Source organism: Pristiophorus japonicus, chromosome 5, assembly GCF_044704955.1.
Source record: "Pristiophorus japonicus isolate sPriJap1 chromosome 5, sPriJap1.hap1, whole genome shotgun sequence".
Taxonomy (NCBI): Eukaryota; Metazoa; Chordata; class Chondrichthyes; family Pristiophoridae; genus Pristiophorus; species Pristiophorus japonicus.
The window spans coordinates 77478733-77495810 of record NC_091981.1 but is presented as its reverse complement, the minus strand read 5'-3'; the positions used below and the strand labels follow the sequence as shown (position 1 = coordinate 77495810).

General features: G+C 46.7%; 1 protein-coding gene across 1 annotated transcript in view; it reads left to right on the top strand.

Annotated features, from left to right (window-relative positions):
- The first annotated feature begins 1875 nt into the window (after positions 1 to 1875).
- LOC139264090 (E3 ubiquitin-protein ligase MARCHF11-like) overlaps positions 1876 to 17078 on the top strand; it is a 160420-nt gene continuing 145217 nt past the window's right edge. Inside the window, exon 1 of the mRNA XM_070880182.1 lies at positions 1876 to 2262. Coding sequence (XP_070736283.1) covers positions 1876 to 2262 — 387 coding nt within the window. The remainder of the gene's footprint in view (positions 2263 to 17078) is intronic.

The following is a 17078-nucleotide window of genomic DNA, read 5'->3' as shown; positions in this document are numbered from 1 at the left end:
CATAAGCAATCAGCAAATACGACACAGATAGAATAGGCCCCATTCTTAAAATATCCTTAAATGCCCTTAAATATCCTTAAAAACGAATTATAAACTTACAAAAAGGTCGATCTGTAAAACGCAGCCTTCCCTCCAAAAGCTTTAATTCACTAAACTGTAGCTCCGTTTTGCAAGATGACGCCGTTATTGGCGATTTCGATCCGACTTGACCAGGTGAGACAAACTTTTTTGTATGGTACTTATCACTGTCTTTAAAAATGTCATTATTGGCCAAATTCACAAAAACGGCGATATCGTTGTTTTTGACGTCGAGTGACGTCACAAAAATGGTTTCGTAACATGGTGGCCATTATTTTTAATGACTATGTTAAAGCACTGGCTAAATTAGCAAAATGTCATTACATTTTTTTTAACGACAAAAAACTTAACGCAAAAAATGGCGTTAAAACGTGCGTTAGGCTGGCTAATTTCTGGTCCAAAGCGTTTGGTTTTTATGAAAAAAAGTAGCAGTTGAAAAAGTAATTCAAGGAATTTGTGAGATCCCAATGGTTAGATTGTGCCATCTCAGGCGATGTACTTCAGTGTGACATCTTTAATATCTGAATTTCCCTTCCCAAACCTCTCCGCATCTGCAACTTCCTCTCTTCTTTTAAGACCCCCCTTAAAATCCAGATCTTTGGCTTGGTGTCGAATTTTGTGGTTACGCTTCTATGCTGTGTCTTGGGACATTTTTTCTACGTTAAAGGTAATATATAGAAGCAAGTTATTGTTGTTGAAAATAATCCTCGAAATTCCTGAAGTTACCTTTTTTCACAGAATATCCCTTTCTGGTGTTGCAGTAGGTAAAATATTGGTATTTAACATCTGGGACCTGGGTTGAATTCAAATTTTGCAATGCTGGCAAAATAAGTCAGACATGCTGAAAGATGACAGAAAACTTACACAGGGGATGATTGTGGCTGAGGCATATTGTTGGAGCAGAATAGAGGGAACTTCGATCTGCAGCTAGCTGTGCTACAGAAGCACTTGATGCTGAAATAGGAAGCGTTCCATTTCTTCAGGACTAATATCCATTCCATTGATGAAGGGGAAAAAATCCCTTTATTTATGCATCTGTCATGCCACAATTAGACTATGTTCTTCTACTAACTTCGCTTATATCCCGACGCTCTCTGATGCTAGTGAAATCTTGCTTCTACAGTTCCAGTAGCCTACTTGCACTGAGGGAATCGGAGAATGAACGAACGAATGAACCAATGAAGTCAAGAAAGCAAAAGGGAAACGAATAACCACTGCCATCCCCTGCCCGAGTGACAGAAACAGCAATATTGCTATCTCCGATCTGCCAGGTAGGAAAGCCTATCTCGCGAGCCGAGAACGTGTAATCCCCCCGCCCCTGCACGGATTGTGACGGAACAATGGTTGCCGGGCAGGCTGTCTTGTTATTTTTCGAGCTTCAGGTGCGGTGAGCTCTGGCTTCTCGGGCGCGGCGGCATTGTGGCGCCGACTCCGCCTTCCACGGCTGTGATGATCTGAATCGGGAGTTTGCCGGTGAACCGAACTGTCCCGTCAAACGGCTGCCTGGCCTCTCCTGCCCTGCCCTGTGTCGGTCAGTTTGCTGCCGTGGCCGCTCCCCAGCCGGCTCCCATCTGCCTGTCGCCAGGAGCCCCTTGCACAACGCGGCGGATGAAAATGGTTTGTCTTTTTTTAAGAGGGTTTTAAAGGCTTTCCATCCTTTATCCCTCCCTGTTCCCCGCCTCCCTCCTCCTGCCCGCACGCCTCGAACCAAATCCCCCTCCCCTCTCTCTCTCTCTGCCCCGAAGATAGCAGAGATCGGCTACAAGCGCACACACCCTCGCCACCCATCTCCGCGCTATGAGCGAGCGGCAGCTGCTCCAGCAGCAGGACCAGTGTCGGGAGCAGGACACAGGCACCGGCGGGTCACCGGCTCCCACTGCCGCTCCTGGCCCGGAGGGGGGCGCTCTGGGCGGAGACTCGCTGCCGGCTGGCCAGAGAAGGCAGAAAGAGCAAGAAAAGGAAGAAGGAGAAGCCGGCGAGAAAGAAAGGCTGATCTCGGCGACACCCGAGGAGAGGGAACGCTGCAGCCCGGGCAAGGAGAGCCGCGCTCCCGAGCACGAAGGCTACCAGAGTGGGGCGCTCTCCTGCGCCAATGACGCCGAGTCGGTGTGCAGCAGCAACAGCAGCTTTCGCAACGGGGGCATCACTCCCACCTGCAGAATATGCTTCCAGGGGTCGGAACAGGTAAGAACACGAGAGGGGCAAGTACGGAAATCACTGTGCAATGAACAAAGGTGTCCATGTAATATTCAACTGAATAATGCACATCCGAGAGGATGTATCTATTTGCACTATCATGTTTCCGTTTATATCCTAAAATAAACTTGTGCAACTATTTCGAGGTTGGAGTTTAAATATTTCAGTGAAGTAAAATTGTGACTGGATGCACATTCCACTGTCGATGGGAGAGAGCTTGACGGATAATGCGTTGAGTTTCAGCACCCTGGTCAGTGCCGCATTTATATTTTCTCCCAGTTCATCGATGCTCATCCATGTAACGAACATGAAGTGCAGGCAGATCGTTAACTTGATGCCTACATTTCTCTTTACTTAAGGAAAGGATGGAAGGCGGCATACTCACAAGTTAAGTCTTTGCATCAGAAAAAAACACTTATTCTGCGCACATTAATGTTATTTTCAAAATTCCACTCTATATATTTCAAATACGTGATAATTAAAATATTACATGTTTTATTTAGAAAAATATGCACGTTATTCCGATAATGGATCATGCCCAATTGATAACCAATGGGAAAGCAGATCCTCAAGTCACATCATCGTCAGGATTACTGACTGGTCTTTTACAATTAAAATTTATAATAATTTATATATTCAGTGTTGTGTTCATTTTGTACTTATTAAAGTTCACAGAGCACCTGCAGCATTTTGTCAGTGACATGGTGGATTTTTAGGACAATTCAATTCTTAAGAACAATTTAATAATTCACTTGCACTTTGGGAGTTAGTGATTTGAGTCATTTACACTTTGAATAAACCCAATAATTCATCGCTATCAGTGTGACATCCTGTATTGATAATATGCAAGGCTTGTTAATATTCAATGAAATATTTAAATAAATAAAATTACATAATTGCTGCAGAGGAATCACACAATTAAGTTTCAGGTGAGGCATTGTGGAAAATTAGCACTTCATTTCAGTTCTGTGTTTTGTAGAGTACTGACTGTTTCTGTAAAGGGTAACTAATGTATGTTTCCAGACTGATGTTATCTCAGAGCTCATGGTTACCTAATAATCTGCTCAAGCTTTACTTTTATAGCTCAGTTCTATGCTACATAACAGGAAAGGTTGTGTTCTTATGTTCTTATGTATGATGCAATAGCATTAAAAAGGAGACATTGTTTACACTAGGAGCTGAAAACTCCTGGTTACTAAATATTAAGGAGGGATAGAACAGGGGAGGCGGGGGAAGAGATGCAGTGTAGCAGTTTTAATCAAAAAGTTCATCACATGAGATGATGTAAAAGCCAAATCTATTTGGTTAGAGTTAGTACCACAGAATCATAGAGGCTAACGGCACAGAAGGAGGTCATATCCTGTACTTTTTTAATGTGATGAGGGTTTCTGCTTCAACCACCTTTTCCGGCAGTGAGTTCCAGACCACTACCATCCTCTGGGTGAAAAAGATTCTCCTCAACTTCCCTCTAATCCTTCTATCAGTTACTTTAAATATGCCGCCTGGTTATTGAACCATCGGAAAAGGAAAATAGGTCCATCCTATCCACTTTATCTAGGCCCCTCATAATTTTATACACCTCAATTAAATCTCCCCACAGCCTCCTCTGTTCCAAAGAAAAACCCTATCCAATCTTTCCTCATTGCTAAAATTCTCCAGTCCAGGCAACATCCTCGTAAATCTCCTCTGTACCCTCTCTAGTGCAATCTTATATTTCCTGTAATGTGGTGAGCAGAACTTATGCAGTACTCTAGCTGAGACCTAACTAGTGTTTTATACAGTTCTAGCATAACCTCAATGTTCTTGTATTCAGTACCTTGGCTAGTAAAGGAATGTATCCTGTATACCTACGTAACCACCTTATCTACCTGCCGTGCTACTTTCAGGGATCTGTGGACATGCACTCCAAGGTTCCCCTGTTCCTCTATATTTCTCAGTGTCCTACCATTTATTGTGTATTCCCTTGTCTTGTTAGCCCTTCCCAAATGCATGACCTCGCACTTCTCTGTATTGAATTCCTTTTTCCACTTTTCTGCCCACCTGACCAGTCCATTGATATCTTCCTACAGTCTAAAACTTTCCTCCTCACTATCAAAGAAGAGCACAGGAGTTATCCCTGGTGTCCTGGCCAATATTTATCCGTCAATCAACATCACTTAAAAAAAATTATGTGATCTTTATTTCATTACTGTTTTCAGGAGCTTGCTGTGTGCAAATTTCCTATGTTACAACAGTGAATGTGGTACTTAATTGGCTGTAAAGTCCTTTGGGATGTCCTGAGGTCGTGGAAGGTGTAAGGTGGGTGTCTCTATGAGGAGGTCAGGTTCCCTTCTGACCAACCTAAGTGATTTGAATTGCTCCCACTCCCTTGGTTTCTATACTCTGGATTTATTTGGGGGGTGTGACAAAAGTGCAAAGGACACTGGTTTGATGCAAAAGAACTTTGGTTTTATTACAGTCAAGGTAATACAAGCTTATTACTCTAGTAAGAAAATACAAGGCCAAACTTACAATCACTCTAATAAAGGACAATACAAGGAAAGGTACAAGGTTAAACTTACAATCACTCTAATAAAGGACAATACAAGGAAAGGTACAAGGTTAAACTTACAATCACTCTAATAAAGGACAATACAAGGAAAGGTACAAGGCCAAACTTACAATCACTCTAATAAAGGACAATACAAGGAAAGGTACAAGGTTAAACTTACAATCACTCTAATAAAGGACAAAACAAGGAAAGGTACAAGGCCAAACTTACAATCACTCTAATAAAGGACAAAACAAGGAAAGGTACAAGGTTAAACTTATAACCACTCTAATAAAGGACAAAACAAGGAAAGGTACAAGGTTAAACTTATAACCACTCTAATAAAGGACAATACAAGGAAAGATACAAGGTTAAACTTACAATCACTCTAATAAAGGACAATACAAGGAAAGGTACAAGGTTAAACTTACAATCACTCTAATAAAGGACAAAACAAGGAAAGGTACAAGGTTAAACTTATAACCACTCTAATAAAGAACCATACACTACACATTCAAAGGGGGTTACAGTGAATTATACCTCCCACCTCCCATTACCTAATCCTAGCTAGGTTGGACTCCAGGGCATGCAGGGAATATGCTTTTGAATCCTTTTGACAGTTAATGGTAGATCGCGGTTGTTTTTCCGTTGATACCACGTTGACTGTGGTCGGTTGCTGCCACGATGGTGATGTTCTTCCTTCCTTCAGGACTTCGAGGCTGGAGAAGTTAGCTTAGAACTGTCGCATTGGTTTCTCTCCTTGTCTTGGTGACATACTCGCAGCATCTGGTGTAGTATGGCATCTGAGGTAGTAGCAGCCTTGTAGCTACCTAGCAACCACCTAACCTCTGTTGAAAACAGGGGCCAGTTATACGATTTCAGTGTTCTAATCTTGCCGCCAAATCTCTTCAAAATCCTTTGTATAATTTTGGCAGGCTTGGTTCTTCTTTGTAATAGCTTGGTGGGCTCATTAAAAGTTGATATGTTTTGGGTGAGTTGATGTTTGAAAACTGTTTCCTGATTGAAATATTAGTTTGGTAATTGCAATTCCTTTTGTGCTTAGTCTTTCACACATAGGCTGGATTGGGCCTCTTTGTGATGTATATGCTGAAATGGTTGTCCAGACCCATGTTGATGGGTAGCTACCTCTGGGTGATTTTGTGATGTTAATGTCTCTTGTGGGGGAAGGATTTTTGAATACTCATTCTTCCAGACAGGTTAACTTAGTCCTCACACCCAGGTAGCTTCACTTAATCAGTCTGTCTCCTGTTAGCTCTGTAGGTTCACCCACAGCCTTGAGTTTGTCTTTTAAAATCCGAAATCCAATGAAAGTTCGTAGTTTCTTTCATAAGCACTTTAGAGTTCAAAACTTTTCGGTAGATAGTCCCACATTAAATTTCCTTTCGAATGAGCCCAAACACTGGGGGGGTTTCTTGTGAATTTTGCACCTGCTTCAGTCCCCCCTGTTGACACTCCACACTCTTGAGTGTCAATCAAGGTAAGCAAAATTCCTGCTCCCGAGAGTCAAACTTCCCTGCATTTACACTAGCTAAACATTACCCTGCACCCTCCCCCGTTGAAATGCAAATGCAATTTACAGGTGAATACAGTCATTGCAATTCGGTTGCAGTATAGAGGAAGTATGATGTCCCTCTTTTACTCAATTTTCACAGTAAAATAACGGTATACAGTCAAACACAACTTTAAGTAAAGTAAAACAAAGCACAAAGTCAAACACATTCTCAGGTAACATAAAGGTCCATAGTTAAACACATTTTAAGTTCAGTACATAGTCAAAACATTTCAAGTAACACTCTCACAATACTCGAGATTTTGCGGTTTACAGCAGGTAAAATCAAACACAAATTAAACATGGTAGTATGGTGTCACCCCTCCCTGTGCGATTCCTAAGTTCAGCCAAGGAGCGTACAGCACCCTTTGGTGCATGACCTGACGGCCTCTATGGTACTTTACTTTACCATAAGTAAAGTATAATCGCGAGTTGACAAATAACTAAAGTGTGAGAAGCGATTCTGATCCAGACTGGGACCTCTATATTTCTGAAAAGGTCCCACCAAGGCAGAATGGTGATCTCAAGAATCTTTTTCCCTATTTCAATTGTTTTCTGTTCTAGAGTGTAGAAGTGTTTTTGTGAGATAACTACAGCTTTTAGCAGAGCGGTAAGATGTTCGGGTAGAGGGGGAATTGCATAGCCAAAATGTACAACATAATCCTGCAGGTTTGTAATGTTTTCCTTCACAGTGAGGTGGACAGTGGAGGGTTCAGGAATGGGGACAATCTGTTCCTGGGCCACTTGAACTGATGCCTCAGGATTGAAGCACAAACTGCCGTCACTTTCCAGACACCAGAAGTGTCCATGTTGGTAGTGGGGTGGACTGGTGGTGACACAATATGTCCCACCCCCTGTGTATGCTACCTGTGGAGGAACATGATCTTGTGCCATTACCTCCATGGTGCAGTTAATAGGCTGTGCGCCAGCAGCTTTAAACCCACACTGTGACTTTGAATGGGCACTCAAGTACTGGGGACACAGTATTACGTGTGCACCCCGGCTCCGGCACCTGGAGAGGTCAGTACCTATTACAGCGTGTTCCCACTTTATGACATAGGGTGGGACCGTTGCAAAATGAATGTGTGCACCTCCCTGAATAACCCCAATGTTCTCCACCCGGTATACCGGTGCGGGTCGGCCTGTTCCATCCATGACCGGCATCCTTAGTGCTATTCCCATAATAGTGTGGTTAGATTTCCCACAGTCTACTGGGACAGGGTAGGCTTCAGAGGCTAGGCGGAGCTGGCACGGGCTTAGTGAATTGCTGTATGGGTGGAGGGCTGCGAGGTGCTTGTTCCTGGTCCAAGAGGGGACTACACCTTGTTTTAAATCCTCCAGGTTGTTGTGGCCCTCACCCAACAACCATGACCCATAGAGTACACACACCTCATTCTGTGCAGCCTGGTCAGAAGTGTTTCTATCCTCCTGTATGAGTGCATTCACTGTCTGTGCATGTTTTTCCAGCTCAGCCACTATTTCATTTAAATAGACAGTCATAGCCTGGTCCTCGTGTAGTTCTGATCCTACTACAGTGTCCTCCTGTTTCAGGATTTTTCTCAATTGGGTCTTTAAACTGTTTATCTGTGTTTGCAGTTCTATGTCATCTAAGCTATTTATTACAGAGGATGCTGTATTGTAGGTACTGAAAACGTCATTTATGATTCCCCTTCTAGGTCTCCCCGAGCCCATGGTGTCCCTAGCATTTAGGGTGTATAGGTCTGCTTTGTCTACATTTCCAAAGTCTAACTCATAAAATTTCTTAAACATGTCTCTAAGTAGAGCCCGGTATAGCAGCTCTGTTTCCTTTGGACACCATGCAGGTAAGTGTACCTCGGTAAAGTTTAATATTACTGAAACTACTGCATAATGTACGCCCTGGTATAACACCTTTTTAGTCGGCACCAATACTAATCCATTTCCAGGTCCCTTGGTGCCGGTAGAACACCTTTCTATTACTGTGCGTATTGGCGGGGTTGTGGGCAGGGGTTTCTTAATGTGTGCTCTTAGTTCGGTGGTGTTAATTGGGAGAGGGGAGTGTGGGACCGCGCACCCGTGTAGGCTAGAATCCCACCCCATCCCTTCCCCTTCATCTTGCCATTGCCTGGCAAAGGCGATCGATATGCCTGTGGGACAAATACTCTCTGAACCCCACATGCAAACATAAATTCCTTGTTCGGATTCCATTTGTCCCAACACACTTTTACTCCTCCCCATGTCTCCGTGATGGTGCGGTACGTATCATTACCGAGTTTTTCCCAGTCCGATTCCTGGTCCCATGCATCCTTGCTGAGTTTTCTGAGCCACCATCATCTTCCTAGGGGAATGTTCCCTTTGCAAGTCAAACACACACGCTTTCCCTCTGTAACACTGACTCTGGCAGCGATGATCCGTATCTGGGGGCATGGAACTGAGGCCTCCCTGTAGTTAAAACCTTCCTGGCTGGAGTAGCAGGTAGAATTAGATCCCAGCCACCCTGGCCATCTTCCCTCGTGGGCATAAACAGCGAGTTCTTCCACGTCTCGGGGCTCACCCCCGGCGGTTACGATCGGTGCTCTTCTCCTGAGCATCCGTAAATGAGGGATTCTTCCATGTCTCTTTGGTCGCTGCTGCTCATCCTTACCAGGGCGAGCAGGAACAGGATCCTTCTCATGCTGTTCTCTTTCCGACAGGGGCACATAAAACAGATTGCCTAGCCCTGAGAAAACTCTCTGGCTTGACAAAGGTGACCGAGTTCCAATTTGGGCTCATAGTCTTTAATTGACTGGCTGTCTTATTCAGTTCCTTTTGGACTGATGTCTGCTTCTAACTTTATCTCACAGTCATTTTGTTTGTTATCTCACCGGTGCTTCCTTAATAGCTATACCGGTAGATTCTTCTTACTCCCGCGTATTACCTGGCCTGTGCTTCTTTTAGCAGCCACACAGGTAGATTCTTTCCTAACCCCAGTTTACTAATACATATATACTTATTATTATACACAAATTGTTACTAAACATTCTTAAATTCATATGGCACTATATATGTACATCTGCCACCCATCTCCGGGTGGTCAGGTTAATTCCTGCCGCCTTTCTTCTTCTCCTGCTGGGCATCCAGTGAGGTAGGTAATAGGTCGGTCTGTACCGTCTAACCCTAAGTACCCTGACCGGATGTGGGTTTGGGTCCCACACTATCGGGGGAACGTTCCCTCCAGTGCTGCAGCACACCGCTCCTTTGCGGGTGGTTGCTTGGTTCCTTTCTTCCCCTGGGGGTTCTGCCTGGTCGGGGGCTATGAGCTGGGGACTCTCACTTGGTGGCTGGTCCACTGCTATCTCTTCTGGGGGTCCCTCGTTGTCCGAGACTACTGGCTGGATGTCCCTGCTCGCAGGCTGGTCTCTGACCTTAGGTGCCCTTTTGTAGCAGGTCCCTTTCCCGGGACTGAACTATTTAAATTGGAGCGCTGGTGACCACGGTGCCTTTGGCCGTGGTGTGTGGGGAGTCCTTCTTAAGGCTCTGGCTGCTGGGGGTGCGTCCGAGTCCCAAATGATTGGTGGGACAGCTCCTCCAGTAACACAGTCCACAGTTCCTCTAGGTACAGTCTGTGGGTCTGCCACGTGCCCTGTGGGAATTCCACAGTCGGGGGCTGTTCGCTGGGGGTCCCTGTCCTTAGCACGGTTTATCGTTTTTGGCTGTCCCTTACGTTTAGCTGCTGCCCCGGGTTGAAAAGTTTGCACTGGTTTATGTGGAACCACTTTATTCGGCGGGGCAATTTTATGGCATAGACCATGGGGCTTGCCTTGTCGACAATGTGGTACGGTCCCATGTACAGTGCCTTAAAGACCCCTATTCTAACGTCGTTTCTCACCATAACCTGGTCCCCTATCTCCCACTCATGGAGTTGGTTGCTCCGATGCTGTTTTCCCATGTTGTTAGCAGCCTGCCAGTGAATCTGTTTAAGGTGTTCAAACAGATTCCTGACAAAGCTGTCCCGGTTTGCTTCCCTAAGCTGACCTTCCGTGACTACCGGGGCTAACACATGGGTGGGGGTTCGCATGGCTCTGCCGATCATGAGCTCGTACGGGGAGTACCCCGTGCTCTTTGGCTGGCTGGCCCGGATCCCCATGAGGACGAGTGGTAGGACCTCTACCCACCCTTTGGGTGAGTCCCCTGTCTCTTTGCGCAGCCTTTCTTTGATGGTGCGGTTTAAAGACTCCACAGGCCCGGATGACTGTGGGTTGTGGGCGACATGCCATTTTACTTTGATGCCGAGCACCTTAAGGGTCTCCTGCATCACCTGCCCGGTGAAGTGACGCCCTTGGTCGGAATCCACGTATTGTGGTAATCCCCATCGAGAGAATGCTTCTCTGACCAGGATCCTGGCTGTTCCCAGGGCAGTGGCTGTTCGGCATGGGAAGGCTTCCACCCATTTGGTGAATACATCCACCAATACTAGGCAGTACTTGTAACCTCCTTGGGCAGTGGGTAGGGGCCCGATGTAATCGATTTGGATCGACTACCAGGGTCCCTCTACCCTCCTGATATGTCCCATAGACACCTTTCTTTTCTGGGGGTCGGGGTTGTTGGCCGCGCACACCAGACAGCTAGCACAGAACTCGCGGTCGTCTTCCCTGAGTCCTGGCCACCACCCTGCCTGTTCCACTCGTTGCCTAGTGATCTCAGGACTGGGGTATCCTGTCCCTGGACCCTCGTGGGTCAGCTGGAGGAATTCTCTCCGGTGTTGTTGCGGTACTACCCATTGCTCCCCCCTGAACAGCATGCCTTCTTTAATGGCAATTGCTGCGGTGCCGTACGGGCCGTCTATCCTTTCCCCTTCAGCTAGCGTGTTTAGGACAGTTTTGAGGACGGGATCTTGGGTCTGAACCGTTTTTAGGTCCAGGGGCAAAGCTATCCCTGCCTTCCCTGCCATCCCTATCCTGACCCTGACTGCTGCAATAGGTCCTGGGTTGTATGGATCCCAGAGCTTGCCCGTGCAGGCCCCCTGCTTGGCCAACATGTCAGCCTGCTGGTTTCCCTCGGGGGTTCTGTGGTGGAATGTGCCTTCACCTTATGGATGTAGATATTCCCTTCCTCCCCTACGGCTTTCATGATCTTTTCCAGAAGGGGCTTAATTGACAAGGGTCTCCTATCTGCGGATTTGTATCCACGGCGGGACCAGATAGCCAGGTACTCTGTACACGAATTGCATGTGAACATGCTATCCGAGCAAATCATGTATGGGGTAGGGAATTCTTTGGGGTGTGTGACTACATACACCACCGCAGACAGTTCAGCGTGCTGGGCGCTCATGGTACTGGGGAGTTTAATCGCCAGGAAAATGCCTGCCTCGGGGTCATAAACTCTGCAGCCTGTGAGTCGTTCACCTGCAGATACTGTGCTTGAACCGTCCACATAGATCTCTCGGCCTGTCGGGTGTAACCCAGCCCGAAAGCCTATGTTAATTTCCCGTATCCCTTCTACACCGGTGGGCTGTCCCTGGATAAATCATGTTGGCTGCGAGTCTTGGCTCACAGAGTCCCTTTACCCTTAGGTCCATTTGGGAGAGGAGCAGGGTCCAGCAAGCAATGCGGACACTGCTCACTGTCCCGTCCTTGATTCTCCCGTCCAGGAGCATTTGGGTGGGCGTATGGTGGGTAAGGAGTGTGATAGTGGACCCCCCTGTGAAGATCAGTGACCTTTTCACAGCCCAGTGAGTGGCTCGGAGGTGCCTCTCACAGTTGGAGTATCCCTTTTCCAATTCCGTGAGTATCCTGGTGGAGTAGACTACTGGGCTCAGCCGGCCGTGCCGCTCTTGGAGCAGTACTGCACTCAGGCTGTCCCCATTGGCTGCTACCTCCAGGAAAAACTCTTTACCCCCATCTATGGCCTCTAGAGCTGGTGCGGTCTGCAAGTCTTTCTTGAGTTGGATAAATGCTATCTCGCAACCTTTGTCCCATTCCCATTCCACTCCCTTGCGTAGGAGTCAGAGCAGAGGGGCTGCGGTGGCTGCATAATCCTCAATGAAATCTCTGCAGTACCCAGTTAGCCCAAGAAAAGATTTTACTCCTGTCACTGTGTTGGGGGTGGGTAACTTCTGCACTGCTTCCCTTCTAGCTTTGTCAATGGCTCTTTCCCCAGCGCACCCAGGAATTTTACTTCCTTCAGGCCGATCTGTGCCTTCTTGGGGTTTACTTTAAATCCTTTTTCTTTCAGCAGCTCCAGAAGTTCAGCCAGCAGTGGGCCATGCCCCTCCCCCTCATCGGTGAACAGGAGCAGGTCGTCCACATACTGTACGAGCTACTGGGGTCTGCTGAAGTTCTTTAAACAGTTGGCCATACACTGATGGAAAATACTGGGGCTGTTGTGGAAGCCCTGAGGGAGACAGTTCCAAGTGTATTGCTGTCCCTTAAAGGTAAACACAAACTTGTACTGATCTTCCCTTCTTAAAGGTATGGACCAGAATCCATTGGAAATATCCAGCACCGTGAAGGAGGCTGGGATACTTCCAATGAGGTCGGCGACAGCAGCAACAGTGGGTGCACAGGCGGGGATGTTACGGTTGAGCACTTGATAGTCCACTGTGGCTCTCCAGGAGTTGTCCGGTTTTTTAACCGGCCACAATGGAGAGTTCATGGGTAGCTATTGGTCTCAGTACCTCCAGTTTAAGCAGCGAACCCAAGGCTGTTTCCATGTCTGCCTCCGCCTCCCTGGGGAAGTTGCACTGTTTCTGTGGTCGGGTCATGGGGTCCCCATCTATGCTAACCTCGACCCCATTCATTCTCCCGCAGTCGTATTTGTGAGTGGCAAAAGCTGCCAGGTTTTTCCTCACATACTCTTGATATTCTACAGGGGTGTTACTGACCAGTGATTCAAGGTCGTAACCCTCCTTTGGTTTCATGGTGCACACCGTCCCTTTCCCCTGTTTTCCCGGGATAACCATCACCTCACTCTCCTGTCCCATACAGACTGACCCCCAAAGACAGTGGTTTCTTAAATCCACCAGGATCCCGTGGCCTAGGATGAAGTCAGCCCCCAGGATCCCTCTCCCTTCCTGCTCCCACTTCATCAGGACATAAGTCCACTTAGTGTGGAGTGTACCTAAATGAATGTAGAGCGGAACGGAGAATGAGCCAGTTTGTTCAGTGCCTGTGAAACCCACCAAGCTGTAGGGGACCACGTTAGACAGAGGTGAGGTGGCGGGGTTAGCTGCATAGACAAGGGTGCTTGAGGCACCGGTGTCCAACAGGTAAGTCCCTTTCACCTTTTCCACTTCAATCTGTACGGTCGGTCTCCCCCACGCATCGTACTCGAGGGCACACAGGTGGACAGGCTGTGCCTGTCCTCATCACGGTTTTGGTTGGGAGGGGCCAGATAGGATTTCAGTACCGGTGGCGGTGGCTACCTTTCCAGGGCCATCTAACATGGCTCGGAGCACTGTTAAAAAGGTCTCAAACAAGTGGGGAGGGACTGGCTTATCTGTCTCGGTCTTTTGGGCAGGGGCTGGAGAATTCTTTCCTGAGCTACTCTTCCAAGGATTTTTACAATCCCTTCTCCAGTGCCCACTCTTTCCGCACCCAAAACAGGTACGTTTTGTATCGGAGAGGTTACCCCCGTCGTGGCACCATTCCCTCTTATCTTGGCTAAGTCGGATTTCATGAACCCTTCTCTTTTGTGGGTGCTCTTCTGTCCCTCTGCCATTTCTGTAAGCTAGGGTCAGTTGCCTAAGCACTCTCTGTTCTGTGGCTTGGGGATCTCTTGGGTCGAACCAGGTCTCAGCCTTGGTTCTTATTCTGGGTAAACTGTTAGCTACTAGGCTTCGGAGCCAGTGTATTAATTCGTCCGGGTTGAAGTGATCCCTGTCTATGTCCCCACTACAGGCGCTTTTGTACACAGGCCACAGTCGGTCTGAGAAAGCCTGAGGGGTTTCTCCTGTGAGCTGCACCGTTTTCTCTACTCTAGAGAAGGGACACCCGTCATTGCATCCCATAGCTTCTAAAATGTCCTTTTGGACGGCAGCAAGTGTTTTCTGTCATCTTTTGCTCTCAGCAGAAAGGGACTGGTACAGTTTGCTGTCTAGGGATAGGAGAAGCATCTTTGCCATTTCTGCATCATCGCACCCATTAATATCCCTTGCCTGGTCCACTTCCACAAAGTGAACCGAGGAGTCTCCCTTTGGAGTGAGCTTTCCCAGGTGGCTTATCATAGCCCCAAGCTGGTGAGGAGTGTAGGGGACCACAAACTGACTTTCCAGGGGCCCTTGACCCCCGCCAAGGATGGACGGGCCAAACTTCTGTTGCCGGACCGGGCACATTGGCCTTGGTTCTGGCTCTCCCTGTTCTGGCTCGCCTCCCTCTCTTCCCTGTGGCCAAGCCGAGCTGACACTCGGTGCTACAGGTGGTGGTGGTTCACTATCCCTGCCCACCCCGCAACTGATTTTCCCCTCCTGCTGCTGAACCAGTGTAGTCACCGGTGCCACAGGTAGTGGCCGGGTAGTTTCTTCCTTCTCTTCCAGGTTTACCTGGGGCGTACTCAGGCTTATTAGGCATACCATACCTTTGCTTTGGACAGAGCAAGGTTTAAACTTTTACTTTGTTGCTCCCGATTCAAACCCATTAGTGCCAGCTACTTTATACGCTGCTTGCACATCTTTTAATCTTTCCTGGAGCTCTTTTACTTGAGGTGAGTGCTTTCTCCCTCGGTGACTTTTCATTACTTTTGGCCTCGGTAACCTGACATTGAAAATAGTCCTGACTGTTTTGAAACCTTTCCATTATTTGGGTCCTTTCCTGTTTTAGTTTACGGAGTTCTCCCGATAATCTTTCTGACATAATCCTTTCCTGGTAGTCCTCTGCGCATTCCCATAACGCTGACTGTAATATTTCATTCATTCTGTCTAGGAGTTCGACCTGTTGCTGTAGACAGACCAACCAAATTGCCTTCTCTACTGCTTCTTTGTGATCTTTGCTTGCTGTCCACTGGGCTGCAGCGTCAGCTGGACACTCAGCGTGCAATAGACTAAGCACCCATTCTTTAGTTATATTGACCTTCTTATGCACATAGGAGGAAATCCTCTCTTCCATTTTGGTTCTTTGCTCCAAACCAGCCTTGTACCAGAGTCGTGCCTTCGCGATCGCCATTTTGTAAGGGGGGTGGTCTCTATGAGGGGGTCAGGTTCCCTTCTGACCAACTTGAGCGGTTCAAATCGCTCCCACTCCCTTGGGTTCTATACTCTGGATTTATTTGGGGGGTATGACAAAAGTGCAAAGGACACTGGTTTGATGCAAAAGAACTTTGGTTTTATTACAGTCAAGGTCATACAGACTTATTACTCTAGTAAGAAAATACAAGCCAAACTTACAATCACTCTAATAAAGGACAATACAAGGAAAGGTACAAGGTTAAACTTATAACCACTCTAATAAAGAACCATACACTACACATTCAAAGGGGGTTACAGTGAATTATACCTCCCACCTCCCAATACCTAATTCTAGCTAGGTTGGACTCCAGGGCATGCAGGGACTATGTTTACCAATCTTTTTGACAGTTAACGGTAGATCACGGTTGTTTTTCCATTGATGCCACGTTGACTGTGGATGGTCGCTGCCACGATGGTGATGTTCTTCCTTCCTTGAGGACTTCAGGACTCCGAGGCTGGAGAAGTTAGTTTACAACTGTCGCGTTGGTTTCTCTCCTTGTCTTGATGACATACTCGCAGTGTAGCACCTGGTGTAGTCTGGCATCTGAGGTAGTAGCAGCCTTGTAGCTACCTAGCAACCACCTAACCTCTGTTGAAAACAGGGGCCAGTTAAACGATTTCAGTGTTCTAATCTTGCCGCCAAATCTCTTCAAAATCCTTTGTATAATTTTGGCGGGCTTGGTTCTTCTTTGTAATATCTTGGTGGGCTCGTTAAAAGTTGATATGTTTTTGGGTGAGTTGATGTTCGAAAACTGTTTCCTGATGGAAATATTAGTTTGGTAATTGCAATGTCCTTTTGTGCTTAGTCTTTCACACATAGGCTGGATTGGGCCTCTTTGTGATGTATATGCTGAAATGGTTGTCCAGACCCATGTTGATGGGTAGCTACCTCTGGGTGATTTTGTGATGTTAATGTCTCTTGTGGGGGAAGGATTTTTGAATACTCATTCATCCTGACAGGCTAACTTAGTCCTCACACCCAGGTAGCTTCACTTAATCAGTCTGTCTCCTGTTAGTTCTATAGGTCCGACCACAGCCTTGAGTTTGTCTTTTAAAATCCGAAATCCTATTAAAGTTCATAGTTTTTTTCATAAGCACTTTGAGTTCCAAACTTTTCGGTAGATAGTCCCAAATTAAATTTCCTTTCGAATGAACCCAAACACTAAGGGGGGTTTCTTGTTAATTTTGCATCCCTTCAAAGGTGCTTTATAAATGCAAGTCTTTCTTTTTTTTCTTTCAACCAATTTTTGTATCATCTTCTTACTTCTTAATTTTGCACCCCACGTTTAAGTCTAAATCATTGCTATATATCACAATAAGCAAGGAACCTAGTACTGGGCCCTGTGGAACCCCACTAGAAGCAGCATTCCAGTCACAAAAACCCCCGTTGACCATTGCCCTTTGCTTCCTGCCACTGAGCCAATTTTGGTGTTGCAGGCTTTTGAGTGCAGACTTGCTCAAATCTGGCACCTGATCCAGCGCAACACTCTCTACAAAGGATCTGTGGCATCTGTGAGCAGAACAAC